This window comes from Triplophysa rosa, linkage group LG23 (genome assembly GCF_024868665.1).
Source record: "Triplophysa rosa linkage group LG23, Trosa_1v2, whole genome shotgun sequence".
NCBI lineage: Eukaryota > Metazoa > Chordata > Actinopteri > Cypriniformes > Nemacheilidae > Triplophysa > Triplophysa rosa.
The window spans coordinates 5,027,678-5,048,511 of NC_079912.1; the positions used below are offsets into that span (position 1 = coordinate 5,027,678).

The window sequence follows — 20,834 nt, forward strand, 5'->3', positions numbered from 1 at the left end:
CCTAGGTCACAACGGGAGACATGTCCTCAACAATGAGAACTGTTTTAATGCATATTGTGGGAATAAGTATGGACCACATATCTGAACGTCATGGTCCATGGAGCATCCAGCCTGGACTGCTGCTCTCCTACTGAGGAGGGAGTCTGTTTCCAGCTGGAGTAAAGCAATTACGAAAATCTTTAAAAAAAGAAAGCAGAGAGATGCGGGTAGTGCGCCAGGAGGGGCACAAACTAGTGGGTCACGATTAACGACGCAAAATAGTTCGTCATGACCTGAATCACGCCGGAATCTCTCTAGTGACGTGAAACGGATTATCTTTACGCCAAAGACGCTTTTATTACAATGAATGCTGTAATTTTACATTTTGGAGAAGCCTGCGCAACGGATTGCTAAATGTGACTGCTTAGCAATGTATTACGCACTCTCAACTTGCATGTGCGGCAGAGGTATGTGACAGAGAACCATTGGATGCCCGTGTCTCCATCAGTGCCAGTGTTTCTCCATGAGGTCAGTGACAGACTCCGGCTGCACCAAATCATTGCGCACACGGCGAACAAACTGCATATAGACTCTCTGTGTCTGCTGTTGTCTATCTTTGATGAACATCTTATTGGTTAAGGCGTTTGGAGCGGTGTGATTGTTAAAACATCCTTTGCGCAGCTGGATTTTCAGCGCAGGGTGCCGAATTCAGCACCACGGCTGCGGACAGCTACCGTTCCCCCGTGACGCGCGTCTGGATGGCTGCTGCTCGCGTCGCTCTGTCGCTCCTCTGATCCGCTCTCTTCGCGATGGCATCACACGGGTTTTGGTTTGGTGCTGAAAATGCGGGTGGAAGCCCCAGCCAAAGCCCCAACACCCGTAAGTGAAACAGTATTTACAGATAAGCGTAAACCTGCGCTGTAAGATATGAGCACAGGTTGCTGTTTTTATACTATTATATTATATAAGGCCTATTATATTCTATTATATTCTATTATCTAATGTGTGATCATAATTTAGGTCAGCATTTTAATGTCAACGCCAAGCGATAGAATATAGATCGTCTTACTGGAAGTTTTTTAATGGTGGATCGAGCAGTTTGTGGTGTTAAAATCGAACGCACTTTATCATTTCAGCCAGAGCATGGTGTCAGGCTGCGGCTCAGAAATTCTCCGGAGGCATCGGCTCCAAATTATGTGGTACGTTTATTTTTACCATGCAACCTAAATGTAAGATGGTTACTTGTGCTTCTCCACATTGCAAGAATTAAATGTGGAACAAAACAATAGACTCTTACAACGGACGGATTAAAAAAAAATTAAACTGTATTATAATGTCTTTCGGAAGCTTTGTTAAATGTCGGCGAGGCTGAAAAGGCAGCTCAAGCAACAGTGAAATCAGAAGATGGGTCTACAGTCGAGAGCTGTGGATGTAATAAACCATGTAACTGCCCAAAAACCACAGCATGTTTCTCTGATCTCTATTCAACAGGTAAATCACCACAACTCATATCACCTATATCACTGCATCTATGCCAGAAATCACACTTAGAAAGAAGCATTAAAATGCATTAATATTACATGGTTAATAACAGTTACATTCGATCATTCAGATGCGTAATTCGTAAAAAAAAATGTGTATCGGCTTTTAGTTCATTATTAAATTACAGTTAGAAATATACACAAATATCATAAAATATATATAATGAAATACAGATGCAAATGCGTCAAATAACACTATTATTTGTCGTACATTTTTTTATTTTAATTATTTGTATTTTTGGAGCTATTTCTGGATAATATTTCGTATTGTATAAGAATCCTTGTTTTTATTGCAACATATCCAATGTGATGCATAAAAGCGTAGTCTTCTAGAATTACTTGAGATTGTCCTTCGTTGTTTTCAAGGTTAAATGACGCTTTCACTCTTATTGTTACTGTAATGCCATAACGGTGTTATTATTTTTTACAGATCTTTTACCTGCATTGGACGGAGACGCGAAGACTATGAATTTTCTGCAGGAGGTTGTGGATATTTTGCTGGCTTATGTAGTGGAATCTTTTGACAGGTCAACGAAAGTGATTGATTTTCACTATCCAAATGAATTGCTTCAAAGGAATAATTGGGAGCTTTCGGACGAACCCGAGACTTTAGATGATATTCTCATCAGCTGTCGAGCTACATTAAAATACGCCATTAAAACCGGTAAGTGTCTTTTCATTTTTAAATGATCACGAATGGGCGAACATGATTTTTTTCTGTAAAGCATTTATGTCTGTTGTTTGATTGAGTAACACGTTTGTATAGAAGGACTTTTGATATTGATGTTCTCTTCCCCTCTTTTGGAGGACAGAAACAGAAGCGTCAATGTTTATTTGTGCATGAAGTCAAGTCAGATCAGAACATGATGTGATATAAAAAACGTGCCACCATTATTTTCTCTAGGGGATTTTTCCCGAATAAACATTTTTTTTGAGAAGCAATTATATATTAATTCTCAGTTAAACTAATAATTATGATCATTACTGTAAAAATCAGCTTTATTGATTGATCTACGTGACCTAAACTGTTTTACATTAAGCAGTATATTAATAGCGGACTATTAGTGGGGGCATGAATGTCTTTCCACATGAATGACTTACATGTTTATATATAGATATATTTCTCATTTTTATGTCCAGCGCACCCCAGGTATTTCAATCAGCTTTCCACCGGATTAGACATGGTTGGTCTGGCTGCAGATTGGCTAACGTCCACTGCCAACACCAATATGTGAGTGTCTGTCCCTTTATATGGAAACACAAAGCAAATTGTGATCATTTTCGTTTACTCTTCCTCCATTAACATTGTTTTGGCCTGATCTTTGCTATTAGGGCTTTACCTCATATGTCTAAAGGAATAGAATAAAATTCTGACATAGCCTCTTTTATGGTGCCCAGGGCCATTAACTGAAAGAAAATGAGAAAATAATTGAAAATAACTTTATTCAGGCAAAAACAAAAAGTAATTTTATTTTGGGATCTCATTTTGACTGTTTAATAGTATTACATAATTATTACATGATAATAACAATGTTATATCTTTGTAATGTTTAGTGTGGAAAAAACAAACTTTAAAAGAGTGTCTATAGAGCTGGTTTAATACATTCTAATCTATTATCCTAAAACAATTAGTTGATTTTTTTATATTAAAATAATACACATTTTTCCCCGGCATTGTCTTACACACTGGTAATGACCCATCATAGTAAAATCTGCAATCTGTCGCAAAATTCTCTGAAACGTCACTTGTGAAAATAGGTTGTCGTGACTTTGCTCTGGCTTGTGTAACTGAGTCATGTGACCGGCATGCAAACAGGTTCACCTATGAGGTGGCTCCAGTCTTCGTGCTGTTGGAATATGTTACATTGAAGAAGATGAGAGAGATCATTGGCTGGCAGGATGGCCGTGGTGATGGAATATTCTCACCAGGTATGCAGCTGTCAATCTCAATGACCTTCCTTTTTCTGCAGTACTCCATGGGCTTGTGTTCTGATGCAGAAATGCAAGTACACGAATTGTAAGGTTAAATTGCTTGATCTATAATGTTTTAAATATCAGTTCAAATGGAGACAATCGAAATAACAGTGCAATTTTTACAAGTTTATTCATATATCACATTGAATCATGGTGGATAAAGATAAAGAGTGTTACATTTAGCAGAGTTGGGCAAATATAATTTATTTAGGAATGGAAATTTATTCATTTGCAATAAAAAAACACAATCACACAGCTCAGTTCAACAAACCAGCAAGAATTGTCTGGGCTTTATTTTTGTATTTTATCCCATTTTAATTTGATCTAACATGTAAGTAGTATTTGAAAATGTATTTCACATCAAATTTCAGAATGTCTTTGGAAATTAAATGGCCTTCACTATTCAGTTCTGATTGGTGCACAGCCTTGAATAGAAGGATTGCTTTATTCTCCTCTAGGTGGTGCCATTTCCAACATGTATGCTATGTTACTGGCTCGCTACAAGATGTTTCCTGAGGTGAAGGAGAAAGGAATGTCATCTGTTCCCAGACTGGTGGCCTTCACATCTGAACATGTATGTTCATTTATCTGTCTCACTTTTATCTACTTTCTGTATCTCAACTGGTAGAGCGCAGTGATAGCAATACCAAGGTCATGAGTTTGATTCCCAACACGATAAGAAATTAATAAATATTGATGCATAAATATCAAGACTAATTTTATCACTCCTTTACTGTAAGTCTGTAAGACAACAATTTTTTTTTCTTATGTTATTTCTCCAAACAAATGAAAAATAGGTTTTAAATGTCTTTAAACAGACATTGAACTGTTCCATCGAGCAATATTATAATCATCACAGACCGGAGACTTCACTGAACAGCAAAGATAGATTGAAAAACCGTAACAATGCTGTAGTGTTTATTTAGAAAGAGGGGGGATAATTAATAGTTAAGAGTGACCTGTGGGAAAGCATCAATGTTTAGACACAACGGTTTCTTGTATCTGGGAACAGAGCGGGTATCGAGCAATGTTGTAGAGATGGTTTCGTCAGACGCACACGTTGGACCGAAGTTAGCGTCCGACCTGTGTTTGGTTATAACAATTCATTTTCTATTCTATTCAATTCATATTAATATTTTATTGTGTATTAATTGTAAACTATTCAACAGTTATTGATTCTTTGCGAAGGTCTACCGGAAGTTAAGTTTGGGCCACATAACATTTGTTTATGTTGTTGTCGCTGAAACCGTCTATACCTGTACAGTGTAATGTAATGTACAGTGGTAGAGATGTATTAAAGAGTTGTGTGCACTGATGAGTCATTATCTTTCAGAGTCATTTCTCAATCAAGAAAGGAGCAGCCGCTCTTGGAATCGGTACAGAAAGTGTCATCTGTATTAAAGTTGATGAGAGGTGAGTCTGGATGATCACTACTGATGTATGGCTTCATCACTGCAGCACTGAGTCATGTTATAATCACTAAACCATATGACTTCAGCTTTACTGCTCTCATTTCTGGCAGGGGTAAAATGATCCCGTCTGACCTTGAAAGGAGGATAGTTGAAGCCAAGCAGAAGGTAATGTCAATGACCGTATCTCCAGGTGTTTCTCTTGAAACTGTTTGAATAATCTGAGCGTGTGATTTCTGGTTTCTGTGGTAAAACGGGACTGACTGACCGGCTGATTTCTGTCTCGCAGGGAGATGTGCCGTTCTTTGTCAGCGCCACAGCCGGCACCACGGTTTATGGTGCCTTTGATCCTCTCATCGCCATAGTGGACATCTGTAAGAAGTATGATATCTGGATGCATGTGGATGTGAGTAGATCTGTTCTTCTGGACTTAAATGAACTTCATGGATGTTTCATCTGGTGAACCACAGACAGAGAGTGATCCAAGAGTGATGTCAGTGTAGGGATTTAATATTAACTCATCCCACAACGTTTATGTTGCGGATGTGAATGATAACATGCAGCTTTCAGAAGAGATGTGTGGGATCAGACTTAGAGTTTCTATCTGTCAGCTGAATAAACAGGTGAACATGTGAATAGATTTATAAAGAAGGACTGACCCACGTCATATATAAATATTTTTTACTTAGACCACGGTTCGTTTACGGAAGTCATGCCATTTGGCGGCCATGTTTGCAACGCCTCTGGGCAGCTATTTAAGTCATATCAAGTCCACAGTCCTATCTACTTGAATGGGGGAAGGCATATATTTCTAAAATTGCTGACAAAAATGACAATTAAACAGCATATTTCCGATCAATAATTACACATGACATGAACTGTGGCAAAACTTTGGTTTGTCTAGCTTAAATTGTGCTAAAAATCACCTTTTTAGAGGTCGCTTCAGCTACCGCGCCGCTTTAGCAAACTTTTTTCACATTTTCAGAAAAGGTAGAAATCTATTAATTTTTAGTTTGGGATAAAACGGATTGTAAAATTAGCACCCATGTCATAAATGACCATCGTCATCTGAATATTTTCTATTCGAGAAAATTCCTTCAGTCAGGCTGTGTATGTGTATATATGTGTATTCCTTCTCCTGACCCTCATAAGATGAACAGCAATATCTTACTGTCTCATTTTTCTGGATACGCTGTGACTTACAGCCTGTGGCATATCAAGAGACACAGACACACATTAAGTCTGAATGCTGGAGCTCAAACAAATGTATTGTGTTTGGATGCACTCTAGCACATTCATCTGAACTAAATGCCTCAGTTAGACATTTTCCAGCCGTCGCTGGTACAGATGAGATGACATGCAGCTAGAGCTACATCATCCAAACTCCTGCACTCTGTTTCTGTGAAATAAGAAGTGTATCGAAAAATAGCCTGCAAAGAAAGCGAGTATTTTTCCTGCACAAGACAAAATGTATAGATGCTGTAGGTATTATACAGTGTTAGGTGCCTACAAAACTGTAGATGGCGTATTTTATATGGCATAGAGTCACTAACAAATTGTTATTTAATTAAAATCATTTTTTTATGTAATATAAAAAAACATGCTCAACTTTTACCTCATTCCCTTAATTTATACACATAAAGTAAGATCTGGTTAAAACTTGTGGGACGAGCAATGACTTTCACACAATGACAAACATTGTCCTTTGTTTTAGATGTACTGCAATGTGTATACACTATTTAAGGTTCAAAACGCTGTATTTTCCACATACTGTGCATGTTTGTATCTCCTCTTTGCCCCGCCTCTCTGAAACGCGCAGATTTTTTACAAAGCTCATCACTCTGAAAAGCGAGGTCTGCTATGATTGGCCAGTTAACTAGTGCGTAGTGATTGGTCGAATACTGCAAGCATGTGATGGAAAGTAACGCCTCTTACCATATTTGGAACATCAGGTTCCAAAGCAATTGTACTGACAGGTACGCCCACCTTACTTGCGTATACATTTGGGCGGTCTCAGTCAAATCATACCAGGAACTGACGTAGATTTGTGGGGGTGTGGTTACACTAGGCTTTTCAGGCAGGTCTGGGGAGCATTCGCTTTTAGATAGAATGCATCTTTCATTCCGACACTTTTATTTTTGCAAATTAATTTTTGTCTAATACATGCATGGGCAACTTATAACACACCAAAGACACAGAAAAACACATATGACCCCTTTAAGTGTATGTGTTTGTATAGGGAGCGTGGGGTGGAAGTTTGCTGATGTCCCGTAAACACAGATGGAAGCTCAATGGAGTTGAGAGGTATGGATTAAGTAGGAATCCACAGATTTAAGTATTTAAAAGGTAGCAGCTGGGTTTGATTTTAAAACAAATGCAAGTTGGTGAAATGTTTCTGAATGATTTGTTATCCATGGTGTCCGTTTAAGAGCTAATTCCATGACTTGGAACCCTCATAAAATGATGGCTGTGCCCTTGCAATGCTCTGCTCTGCTGGTTCGAGAAGAGGTAAGACTCAATGTGTGTCCATTCATACAAGCCACAACACACTCACAACATCTTTTTCGTTTTGTAATCTTTGGTTTGCTCTTGTTTTTTTTATTCTAGGGTCTGATGCAGAGCTGTAACCAGATGCAGGCCTGTTATCTCTTCCAGCAGGACAAGCATTATGATCTCTCCTATGACACAGGAGACAAGGCCCTGCAGTGTGGACGTCATGTGGACATCTTTAAACTCTGGCTGATGTGGAGAGCCAAGGTATGAGGAGAAATGTCTGAATTATATTTTTGATTTGCTAAAAATTATTTTACGTATTTTTTTATGGCTGCGTTGATTATATTGATATAAAATGAGCAAGTAAAAGCTTTCAAAAATAAAACGTGCTTTGGAAAGGAGAATTTGGGTAAATTTGTTAGATTTTATATGTAGGCCTATATTTTTTATATACATTCATATACTCTATATATGGATCCATGCTGTTATTTGTCTACGGTCAAAGGGTGACTTTAAAAACCACAATGATATGCTGCTGTCCTGAAACGTCATATCTCCATATTTCTTGATTTTTTGCCATGAATCATTATTATGAGTCACCCTTTATATTTGTCACTGGATTTCGCAAATATTAAAAAGTGCTTGTTAACTTTGACAACGTAGTGTTTATTTTTAAAAGTACAGTGTTTTACCCCGTTCCTGAAAAATTGCGAATTTTGAAATCCGATGTTTTGGATTTACAGTGAATATATATGTATGTGAGCTCTCTCTGGACAAAAGCTCTTGTTTAAATAAACACAACTTTTCTTTAACTTTCTTCTTTGAAGGGCACTATTGGTTTTGAAGCTCAGATTGACAAATGCCTGGAGCTGTCAGAATATCTCTACAACAAGATTAAGGACAGAGAAGGATATCAGATGATCTTCGATGGAAAGGCAAGTTTTTATATTTAAATGGGTTGTTGTAGCTTGTTTACTATTTAAATGTATTACTTAAATGTATAAAAATGTATGTTTCGGTATATATTTCTTTTAGGGCTGGGCAAGTTAACGCGTTATTGTCGCGTTAACGCGTTAATAAATGAACGACGATTTTTTTTACCGTGCATTAACGCAGTTTTTTTAAGTATTATTTTATTTCGAAAATCCGTTGCTCACGGGCTCTGAAACCTACAGACAAAGCATGGGTCACAGAAGGGGTGGGATGTTGATAGGTACTGGTTTGGGATGGGCGTCACCACGCGTCTCAACCAATGAGAGCATTTGGGGTTGACCTAAACTGCTGAAGCGCGCACGCACATGAACCAGGAACGGCAGCACTGAATGGGGAGAGGAACCGACATGGACATTTCGTTATAAATCTCTTCCGGACGGCGGGGTTGATAGAACAAACCACTCCATTTCTTCTCTCCTCCTTCAGCCATGCGCTTATCTATCAGTGCCCTCGCCCCACAAAGACGTAATATGCGCGGGTGTAAGTGGCTTATTTAATGCAATTGATGATAAAGCGGAAGGACATCAATAGCCTGCAGAATACAAAAAATTCCCCGGCTAAGGTACAAAACAGCAACGATAACGAATTGTGTTGCGTGTGTTGTATTTAAACATGCGCCTAGTAGAGAGTCGGAGCGCAAACTACTAAACGGAGTTCTCTTTCAGGTCTTCTTACTCTGAAACGGACAAATAGACACAAAATTACGTAAAAATTCCCATATTAGCATGGGTCCATGTAAAAGCAGCCCGTTTTATGAACGTTAACAGCTGGGAAAACAAAGCGGACGCCTCATCCATAAAGCCGTATATCTGTATAAAGCGCCCTTAAAGGGGCAGCAGCATAATAAAGATCTCTGTTTATGATGTTCATCAAACAACAAAGGACGGGCTCAAAACACTCACTCATATTAAAGGAATTGTGTTAATTGTTAAGATAAAGAAAAAAATTAGCATACAATAATTTAGTTGTTAGTTGTTAAAGATGTGCTTTAAATTCACTACACTTTACACTTTGTGTTGAAAGAGAGTTTATGTTTAAGCAATACAATCAATAATCATTATAACTTGTTTTTCTATATCAAACTAGACAGAACGTTAATGCCCTGGCAGTGGCAGATAGCTTTGGTTTTATATTTAATTTGATTACATTAATGTTTTGGCAAACCAAATCTTATAGCACTTTTGTTCAGATAGCAGTACTTTCAAAATAAAAGTGCACAATACTTTAGAATTCATTGTTGAATTTTACGCTTAACATTGTGATTAATCGTGGTTAATCACAGAAAAGTCATGCGATTAATGCGATTGAAAATTTTAATCGATGCCCAGCACTAATTTCTTTATTTTTTGAGGATTGATTCTAAATGTATCAATTATATCTTTTTGTTAAGATTTAGATGGAAGCCATTTTGTCTTAGAACAAACCAAAATATTCCCTTATACATTATAAACAAACATTCTTTCTGAATTTAAATGTAGTCAGGAAATCATTTTTAAAGTAATTTTTCCAAGGTGAAGCCGATTGACTAATCTACCTAACACAAAATGTTTCACCCTTGAAATGACTGAGCACTCGTCTGAGGCTAATTTAAATGTAAATTGTTCTTGGTGCCAACATGACAAAATGATTTGGCTTGAGGCTCCACTGTCAATGTACCCTTGGGCAGCTCGAGCCACAGAAGCCTGTAACATTTCAGTCCGATCGAATGACATTTAACATTTCAGGCCCCAATGTTATGTACAGCAATCTCTTAGATTTTAACGTTGAACACGGTGAGGTACGATCTCTGTGTTTCATCTGCTCGTACCACTGCTGAATGTGTAATGAGCCTCTTTGGCAGGTGGGCGGGTGGGCATGCGGAGGCATTCTTCTCCAGCGTGGTCCCTGTAGTCACACAATGACTATGAGAGCTTCTACTGGACTGTAGAGTGTGTGCATGAACCTCTCGCTCAGCCACCGGAACCCCTTCACAGCAAAACCTTTTCAGTGAATAGATTACATGCCTGCTTCAGAACTGACAGCGACAAAAATTCCCATTATGGCCCCAGACGGCCCCTAATGACATATCCCGTCACGCATCTTTAATGGACTCCCCAGAGTGTTTTTTTATGCAAGTGTGAGTCGTACGTTAAATTGAGTGATAGATGTGTGTATTGTGCGGACATGCAGCGATTCTTCATTTATTCTGAGCTTCTGTTCGTCTCCACAGCCTCAGCATACCAACGTGTGTTTCTGGTACCTTCCACCGGGCGTACGTTACCTGGAGGATAAAGTGGAGAAAATGAAACGTCTGCACAATGTGAGAACTCAAGAAAGTATCATTCCTATAATCCCAGCTGATTCAGTTGCCATTGGTTTAAGCTTTTGCGTCTCAATGTTATATTGAAACAAGAAATTATAAGTGAAAAAAGGGAAATTGTAGCTTTGATGATATCTGTCTATTGGATTTGATCGGGCAACATGGTTCTTTTAATGGTTACAAAAAATAATTTTTACATATTTTTTAGGCTGTTGATTCCATTATTACTACAGATGCACCGATACTAAATTGATCCACCGATACCGATAGCCGAAAGTGATATCTGCCCATACCGATTCTGAAGATTAAATTAATATTTCTTCACTTTCTGAATGTTATTAATTCATATATTAGTAATAAACATCAAACTGGTGATGTTTCTTAACATGTTCTATCTACAGAGCTTTTTTGATTGATATTGTGAAAATTGGTTTTATTGACCGAGACCGGTTATTGGCCGATATATCGGTACATCTCTAATAATGATTTAATTATTAAATCATTCAATCAATCAATCAAAGTTTATTAATAAAGCATTTATGAACAACCACAGTTAAAAAGAATAAAAAGTGCAACAAGGAAAAAAACTTATGGACTAATGTGACATCTTTTTGCATTGCCCAAATGTTTAAAAAATAATAATAATAATTAAATTTACATCCCCTGTCAGAGTTGGGGGAGGGTCTGTCATTGTCAGGTGTCCATTCATTGGCTGGCAGTCATTCAGTCACACTCATGCCAACAAAGATCTAATCTGCAATTAGGCCAGACAGATGGCATTTATTCACCCGTCCTTCTCTCCTCGTGTACCTGAAAATAAGAGCGGTCATTCTTTACCTGGAACTAAAGCTGCATACTATGTTTATCTCTCCTTTCTGATGTTTGATGGTGTTTTCCAAAGGCTCTTAGCAAAGTCACGCATGCTTTCAGCGTTTATGGTGCAGTTCAGTTGGGAAAAAAGCATCGCAGCTGTTTTGCTTGTCTTTGTATACATGAATGAACACTGAACGGGTTCGAGTTTATTAAGGCTTGTTGAATAAAGATGGGATGGATTATGGAGGTGCTGGATACAGTCCACTGCTGATAATAGCTGGACACCTGCAATAGATTTCAGGGGGAAGTGAATGTAATTGTCCCGTGATGAGAGGCTGTATGGCTTTTATTTGGATTACAGTCTCACATTCGGTCCAAAACTACTACTAACTACGAACTAATCAGCTTACTTCTGCTTAAATGTAAGCCAAGGTCAGATTCTGAGGTTTTAGGATTTAAGGGCACATTTGTTACTGTTCTTACGAAAGAGAATTGTATTTCTGTCGGGACCACTGTCGTCAATTATTTAATGATAGCATATATTTTAGTTTGGCGGAATGAAACTGTTCTGGGCAAACTTTCTGCCCGTCCATGCAGCCTTGCATGGACATAGCAGGAGCGCAGCAATACATGTCCCCCCACCTGGGGAACCAGAACAGTTCCTGCCTAACAGGATTAAATTAAGATCCGAAGATACAGGCAGATAAAGAGGAGATGGGGATGTAGGTGGGTTTTAAGTGCAACACGATTAAGCAGCTGATAAGGAGCAAAGAAATGCAACTTAAATAGGATGCAGTCTAGTGTGTGTTGTATGACTATTGATTAATGGTGATTAGCTGCACCTGATGTGATCAGCTGATGCAAGCTGAACTCACTGACCTGCCAGAACGCTACGCTTGATTAATGTTTCACAAACTTTCTTCCTGGAGGTTTTTAGTAATCATCTGCAGTAAATTCAGCATTTATGGTTAACATACAGATTTATTCCATATTTCATATTATGTATATTTCTATTACTTAACAGCATGCTATCCGTTTTAATTTTTAGTAAGCATAATATTGTATTTTTAAAGAAATTTAGGAGCAAAGTTCTCAACAGAAATTACACTGTAGGATTTACTTAATTGTTTGTTTGTTTGCACAAGTTTTGCACCCAGTTTTTTCAAATAAATTTTACTTACATTTTGTTTTAGTACAGTTTTTGCACACAGTTTTTTAAGTAAAATTTACACAAATAACACAAAAAAATAAGTAAATCCTACTTGCTTTTACAGTTTATTTTCTTGATGACTTGTCACGGATGCCGAATGCCTGTGGCCTACTTCTTTTTTTTTACGTGTACGCAAGAGTACAGTGGTGTGAAAAAGTGTTGGCCCCCTTCCTGATTTCGTATTTTTTTGCATGTTTGTCACACTTTAATGTTTCAGATCATCAAACAAATTTAAATATTATGTCAAAAAAATGCAAATCCAAGGCACTTCTTCCATGCAGTTCCAAAATGTTAAAAAGCCTTTATTCAAACATGGCTCATTATAGAAACATTAAAAATGACTAAAACACTGCACACTGATGCATTTCGGCCATGCAGCCTTCCTCAGAGTGTGTCAAGTACAAAATTAGTCACAGGTGTAGTTATAATACAGTTGCTCTAGAAAATAGGAGAAACCAAAATAATCAACATAGGGGGTCCGATAGCATCATTAACAATTATATACTACAATCACATAAAAAAAATTATTAAAAAAACCTTGACAAGAATAATCAGAATGATAATCATTTCATAAATATGGAGATAAATCCAATTCCTCATTCAAACCAGGAAGGATAGTGGCTTTTAACTGAAAAATCCAAAAGGCTTCCCTTTGTGAAAGTCTTTGGATCGATCAGAAAGGGTGATAGATTACAGTTACAATTTCCAAACCAATAATTTTTAAAGTAGAGGGATTTGAGTCATGTGCAGATGCGTAATGTACTGCCATGGGATAATCTTTGTTTCTAGTACGAATTGCATTTTTGTGATCCCATAATCTATCTTGCAGTCTAAAAAGAGTGGTCAATCAGGCTATGAATAAAGTTACTACAACAGGATGACCTGCTTTTTTTTTACATAATTTTGAACCCAACCAAAGAGCACCTTCTGGGACAATAAAATGGAGGTCCTTTCAGCGAGCAGCGCTCCAAAATGTTTCTTTTGAAATTTAAATATTAGTCAAAGATAACACAAGTAAACACAACATGCAGTTTTTAAATGAAGGTTTTTATTATTAAGGGAAAACAAAATCCAATACTACATGGACCTGTGTGAAAAAGAGTTTGCACCCCCTAAACCTAATAACTGGTTGGGCCACCCTTAGCAGCAACAACTGCAATCAAGCATTTGCGATAACTTGCAATGAGTCTGTTACAGCGCTGTGGAGGAATTTTGGTCCACTCATCTTTGCAGATTTGTTGTAATTCAGCCACATTGGAGGGTTTTCGAGCATCTCAATAGGATTCAGGTCAGGACTTTGACTAGGCCACTCCGAAGTCTTCATTTTGTTTTTCTTCAGCCATTCAGAGGTGGACTTGCTGGTGTGTTTTGGATCATTGTCCTGCTGCAGAACCCAAGTTCGCTTCAGCTTGAGGTCATGAACAGATGGCCTGACATTCTCCTTCAGGATTATTTAGTAGACAGCAGAATTCATGGTTCCATTTATCACAGCAAGTCTTCCAGGTCCTGAAGCAGCAAAACAGCCCCAGACCATCACACTACCACCACCACCATATTTTACTGTTGGTATGATGTTCTTCTTCTGAAATGCGGTGTTACTTTTACGCCAGACGTAATGGGACACACACCTTCCAAAAAGTTCAACTTTTGTCTCATCAGTCCACAGAGTATTTTCCCAAAAGTCTTTGGGATCATCAAGATGTTTTCTGGCAAAACTGAGACGAGCCTTGATGTTCTTTTTGCTCAGCAGCGGTTTTCGTCTTGGAACTCTGCCATGCAGACCACTTTTGCCCAGTCTCTTTCTTATGGTGGTGTCATGAACACTGACCTTAACTGAGGCAAGTGAGGCCTGCAGTTCTTTGGATGTTGTTGCGGGGTCTTTTGTGACCACTTGGATGAGTCGTCGCTGCTCTCTTGGGGTAATTTTGGTTAGCCGGCTACTCCTGGGAAGGTTCTCCACTGTTCCATGTTTTCGCCATTTGTGGATAATGGCTCTCACTGTGGTTCGCTGGAGTCCCAAAGCTTTAGAAATGGCTTTATAACCTTTTCCAGACTGATAGATCTCAATTACTTTCTTTCTTATTTGTTTCTGAATTTCTATGGATCTCGGCATGATGTCTAGCTTTTGAGGATCTTTTGGTCTACTTCACTTTGTCAGGCAGGTCCTATTTAAGTGATTTCTTGATTGCGAACAGGTGTGGCAGTAATCAGGCCTGGGTGTGGCTAGAGAAATTGAACTCAGGTGTGATAAACCACAGTTAAGTTATGTTTTAACAGGGGGCAAACACTTTTTCACACAGGTCCATGTAGTTTTGGATTTTGTTTTCCCTTAATAATAAAAACCTTCATTTAAAAACTGCATGTTGTGTTTACTTTATTTGTTACTGTGTTTTACTTGCTTACTTGTACTTTTAAAGTGTGACAAACATGCAAAAAAATACGAAATCAGGAAGGGGGCCAACACTTTTCACACCACTGTATGTGTACAGCCGAACGCACAGCCTTGCAAAGTATAAAGCTGCAAGTATGGTCCGGCTGTCCGCGTGATGTAATTTTCATCATCGGGAGGGTACGCGGTCATCCGCACAAAAAAGAATGATACAAAACCAACACGCTGAAACCAAGAACAGTAAGCTAAGAGGCATATCCTTCTCCATACTGTTTGGTTGTTGTTCTTGTTGTTTGCTCGGATTGTTTGCAATGGCGAATGACTTCCTCATCATTAATTTGCAGTAGGTCTGTGAATGACGCGACTCAGCGCTGCCCTCTGACAGTCTGGTAGAGCACAGGTACTCATTTGTATATGGCGCATGTGTCGAACTCAGATGCGTTTGTGTGCGAGACAGACATGGACGCGGAAAGTCAAGTATATCCACGGCTTTCGACTCATACGCATACACACAGGTATTGACGCATGCACATTGCGACATATTGCAAAACCTCTCCGGGCCTACAAGGGTTAGGTTTTCTTCTATTACCTGTTATCACCTGGTGGTTAAATTAATTACTGCAAGAAATGGAATGCGCACGCGCGACCTGCACGTACTTTGAACGCGACGTAACAAAAATCCGGTGGTACGCGAACAGTACGCTCATATTATTCTGATGTCACACGCACTTACGCTGTCCCTCGCGCACACTTAGAAAGGTGCTATACATCAGCCTTAAGAAAACTGTTTCTCTTTAAATTGTATAAATAATCAAATGATTTCTTAAATGATCACTCATTATTTTTTATTGTCGATTTTCTGATATAAAACATACAACTCAACGCTAAAAACTTATTTCTTTTTGTTGCAGGTGGCCCCTGTCATCAAAGCCAGAATGATGGAGTACGGAACGACCATGGTGAGCTATCAGCCGCAAGGAGACAAGGTCAACTTCTTCCGCATGGTCATCTCCAACCCAGCTGCTACATTTGCAGATATTGACTTCCTCATCGAAGAGATTGAGCGACTGGGCCAGGACCTTTAAAAACTCACGGAACCAAAACCCCTTATTCTCATGTCCCTGGATGGATCTTGATTTGTTGTGAATGTAACGGTACCTATTTGATTCCTCTCCTCCAAAGTCACGCAAAGATAAAAAAATGACACGTTGAAAAGATTCGTAATGTAGCGTTGTTGTGGGCTTCACGGTCCAAAGCCCTGTTCAAGTGTTATGTCAGCTTTTAGTGTATATTTTAGTGTCTCTTAAATGACTTTGTTTATATGTGTTTAATGAGTATATGAAGAGTATTTGCTTCTATTCAGTGCAGGTCGTAAGATTCTAGTTATTCAAGTGCCAGATGACATTGATATATATGATGATATTGTATTTAAGAAAAAAAATCATCTTACCGTGAGCACTTTTACTTTTGAAGTCGCAGACAATGCATGCAATTATTTTTATGATGTGGACAAAATTCAAAATCATGAAAATAGGTTTCTATGAAACTCATATTGTTTAAAAATAAATTTAATTAATTATTTAAAAATAAAATCAAAAAGTATCCACAAGAATAGACACAAAATTCAGAAATAAAGTACTGCCAACACTTTTAGTGATGACTAATGTTATATAAACATGTCAATAGCACAAAGCCAACTGAAGAATATATTTAACCCTATGTGAAAAAAATTAAAATTATCAAATGTAGAGAAGATATTAAAGACCCCATAGAAAATTGGTATTCTGTGGCTCTTACACTGCAATCACACGGTGTGTCTGAAGCATGGCAGACGTGATCGTCATAGTGACAACAGCCAATCACATTGTTCTCCGATCTCGCATGAACGCAATTGGCTAGCGCCTGCACTAGGTTATGTGCATAAGGCCCGTGTGAATGTACCATTTTTAGTCTCTACAATAGGAACAGCGGCTATTGGCTATTACAGTCCAAGCCTTCAAATATGTACTTCCCGTTTCAACAGGAAATAGGTCAACATATGCCATTTTATGGGGTCTTTAATTGTCCAGATGGTTTTTATATCCATATTGGTGCTTACAGCTTTCTGATAATCACATCAAATGCCAAAAATAAATCAACCTTCAAACTTTACCCTTGAAGCAACAGCAAATTTACAATATATATACACCAAAATTTGCCATAGGACTGTAGTAAAAAGCTTTCCTACATAAATAGTTGTGTTGACTATATTCATTCATCTATTTATCAATGTATTTATTTAGCTTTGTTATACAGATCATAGAGTATTCAGGGTATTACCAGAGCTAATATCTGAATAAAACGCCATGTACAAATTCAAAGAAGAAATACACATATTTAGCATAGTTAGGGTTCTGCCCTGTGATCGTGTGTAAATAGACTTTTGATGTTCTTGACCAAGTACATATCTATGTGAATACATTTATGTACTGTATATAAGGCAGAGTCTATTTGTGCAGTAAATAATATTATTTTCTCTATTCAAAAAAACTTATATTTAACCCTAAAAGCTAGATACATTTAGCTTGTGTGTGCGTGTGTCAGATACATGATGTAAGTGTTGAATATGATGACTATGTAACTGCAATGATACACGTATGAAGGATCTGGCTTTAAATGCATTTTAATATAGAAATTATTATTATTATCACAGTTTCAGTGGTTACAAAGCCATTACTGAACCAATGCTGGTGGTATTTGTGCCCAAGTGACAAACTTGACATCCTGTGCCAGTTTGTATTTTTGTGTGTTTGTAACTGTATTGCCTTAGTAGTAATTGCCAGTATTGTCTAGTTCTCCAAAAGAGGAGTTTGTGCACTTTAGCTTCTATGTATGATAATCTGTCCAATGGATGTTCTTAGTATGACGTTTTATGAAACTGAGCGTTGTCCGAATGTGTCCCAGCTTTGACATCCGTTCAGGATGAGAGTCGAAATGTAATTTCTTTGTAGACGTGCTGACGTTACGTTACGTTACGTTACGTTACTACCTGTATCCGTACATAACGGGAAAGCAATGCCGATTTGGTCACTTTGAGATTTATTTCTGTCACACTTCAGGATCGGCAAGCTCCGTCACAAAATGTTTGTATTTTAAGCTGTTATATTCCTGCCAAACGCATTTGCATCCACCTGGTAGTCTTGAAACGCCCATCGTGTCGTCTTTTTCGCCTCTGCTACCAATCCGCTCTCTTTGCACGTGCATGCACGCCTTGCCTTTAAAGCTTGTGAAATACAATCCCATATATATTTAGGGTAACCTGATGTTTGTCTAGTGGCGATATGGATATCTTAGCTTCAAATATAGTACTCTGTTGCTAGCTTGCTCTCTCTGTATTAGCATAACCCGACGTATTTATCCGCCAAGCATGTTCTGTGTGGCTAAAGTTGTATGCTTTCGCGACTTTATCTCTCTATCTTTCTCTCTGTCTTTCGCTTTTGTTGTTATCCGCAGCTTTCTAATATTAGCGTGTGTATAACTCTGGCATGCCCGTGTATCCGCATATATTTAAAGTCTTGACGTCTCTCTATCGCGCTGTTTTCTCTCTGTGTCTCTCTGAAGCTTCGGCCTGTAGCAGCTCTCAGACGTTTAAAGGCAGTGTGCTCCCGCTGTTTCACGACTACCGACCACATCCATCAGTCTGTCATATGAGCACCTCACGTGTTTTCATGAACCCAACTTAACAGGGTAACACCACGACTGGGTGGATTTATTTTTGTTGTTTTTATCGCCCAACTTTGCTTGTAAGAAACGTGATTCTCAGAGAAACTGACGTTCAGATGAAATATTTAAACTAGTGTGTTAAAGTTATACATATATATAGAGAGAGAGTGGCAGATAACAGACCCTCTTTAAAAATCATGTTCTCTTGAAATGTGTTTTACTTTCATGGGAAAATAACAATAAATGTTACTGCCAAACACTTCTGTCTGGATTTTGTAGAATCGTTCAACTAAACATTTCTCAGAATTTACTCAGCTTCACTGCATCCTCTATATGTATTATGCCTTGCTTTCTTCAGCTGAACACAATGTAAGTTTAATGTCCATTTCTTTATGTGCATAGGTTCTAAAAGTACATTCATAATTAAAGCAACCCAAATTACTTCAGTGAGTTAATGTCTTCTGAGGCAAAACATATAGGTTTGTGTGGACACTATTAAAGGGGAAGTTCACCGAAAAATGAAAAGTCTGTCATCATTTACTCACCCTCGTTTGACTTTCTTTCTTCTGCAGAACACAAAAGAAGAAACTCATATGAGTGCTAAATGTAAATTTATTTAACAAATGTGGTGTATCAATAACGTAAAATCTGACAAGATGAAGCACTTCCTGATGTGTTCAATTAACATTTCGATTCAATTCAGTTCTGTTGTATGTATTTTGTTTTCAAATTTGTTTTGTGTTCAAAAATTTAAACAGGAAGTTTTTCTGTAACCGTGTTATTAATAGTTTTAGCAGAATGAAAGTTCAACAAAATCTCACAGCAAAAACGTAACTATTTTACGATGTGGCTCATTTTCGTATGAATTTGTACGACCTCATTCATACATTTTTGTACACTTTTGCACCAGTGACGATGGGGTTAGGGGCGGGGCTTCAGTATGGCGTTTTTCTGGTGAATCGTTTTTGTAGGATTCACAACGTATGAACTCCTGCGATAAAGCCACCTTGTAAAATAGTTACGAATTTCCATGAGATCAGGTTGGAAAGTTGCATAAAGTAAAATAAAGAGAAGCGGCAGTACTGTCAGTTTCAAAAGCACTTCAAACATGTAGAAACACTTTTGTACTATTATTACATTCAGTGTTTTAACTGCTCAATGTACTGCTACTGTTTTAAAATCCATCCTATCTACTTCCGAGTCTGTCTCAAATTAGATTTCAGAGTCATTGGAGATGTAATTGTGTATTTCATTACAGTGTAAGACTTTTCTGAGTATGACTTGAGAAGTCTCAATGGAGTGACAGAGATAACCTCCTCTGGATGAGAAAACAGTGACTGATGTGAGCCTACAGGGGGCACTGTACCCTTAAAAGTGCACACAAAAAAGACTGGAAAGTTTTCACAATGACAGAAAACAATTACATTTTGTAGATTAAAAATGTTTCAAATAAAATAATATATACATAATAGGAAAATCAAACATATAAACAAACATATCTCATTTAGCTTCGAACATAACAAATACGTATTAACCAAATGTACATTGAAAGCTAAGCTGTGTTTGACAGTACTCATGTTATTGAATAAAAACACAGATTTGCCAAACTCAGTATTTAAAACACATTTTGTGTAGATTAAATGTAAATGTACCCATTGTACACGAGGCTTAGTGAAGCTTGACAGCATAAGCATCTATCTTTTGCATTATTGTCAATAAACCTTCAACTCTTTTGTCTGTTAAAAAACAATGAGATAATTCCACCCTGTCTCTCTGTTTCTGCATGCATAGAAGTAATTTCCCAAGCCGTCTTTCTTGCTCTTTTTTGTTACAAATTGTATTTGACATTCAGCCACAATGTTTACAAGACTCCAGTAGCCTATACTTCTCGGTACGTTCTGTGTCTTTACAAAGGCACGAATGCTCCCTATATAGCCATGAGATATATGTCTCTCAGCTATACATAGAAAACCACATTTATCTTTTTAGACCCATTTCTTATCGTCACTGCAGATAAAACACGTCAGTCGTG

General features: G+C 37.9%; 1 protein-coding gene across 2 annotated transcripts; it reads left to right on the forward strand.

Moving 5' to 3' along the window:
- Window positions 1-73: 73 nt before the first annotated feature.
- gad2 (glutamate decarboxylase 2) lies at window positions 74-19,059 on the forward strand. Of its 2 annotated transcripts, XM_057322635.1 has the most exons (16): window positions 74-858; window positions 1,116-1,178; window positions 1,327-1,470; window positions 1,951-2,184; window positions 2,661-2,751; window positions 3,337-3,449; window positions 3,953-4,068; window positions 4,828-4,907; window positions 5,017-5,071; window positions 5,193-5,309; window positions 7,143-7,207; window positions 7,333-7,411; window positions 7,511-7,660; window positions 8,224-8,331; window positions 10,599-10,688; window positions 16,012-19,059. In XM_057322635.1, the coding sequence occupies exons 1-16, from the start codon at window positions 789-791 to the stop codon at window positions 16,183-16,185; spliced, it is 1,749 nt and encodes a 582-aa protein (XP_057178618.1). In that variant the 5' UTR covers window positions 74-788; the 3' UTR covers window positions 16,186-19,059. The 2 variants fall into 2 exon arrangements, with proteins under 2 accessions (XP_057178618.1, XP_057178619.1); XM_057322636.1 differs by lacking the exons at window positions 74-858; window positions 1,116-1,178 and having other exon boundaries at window positions 1,438-1,470; window positions 1,951-2,003; window positions 2,096-2,184.
- The last annotated feature ends 1,775 nt before the right edge of the window (window positions 19,060-20,834 follow it).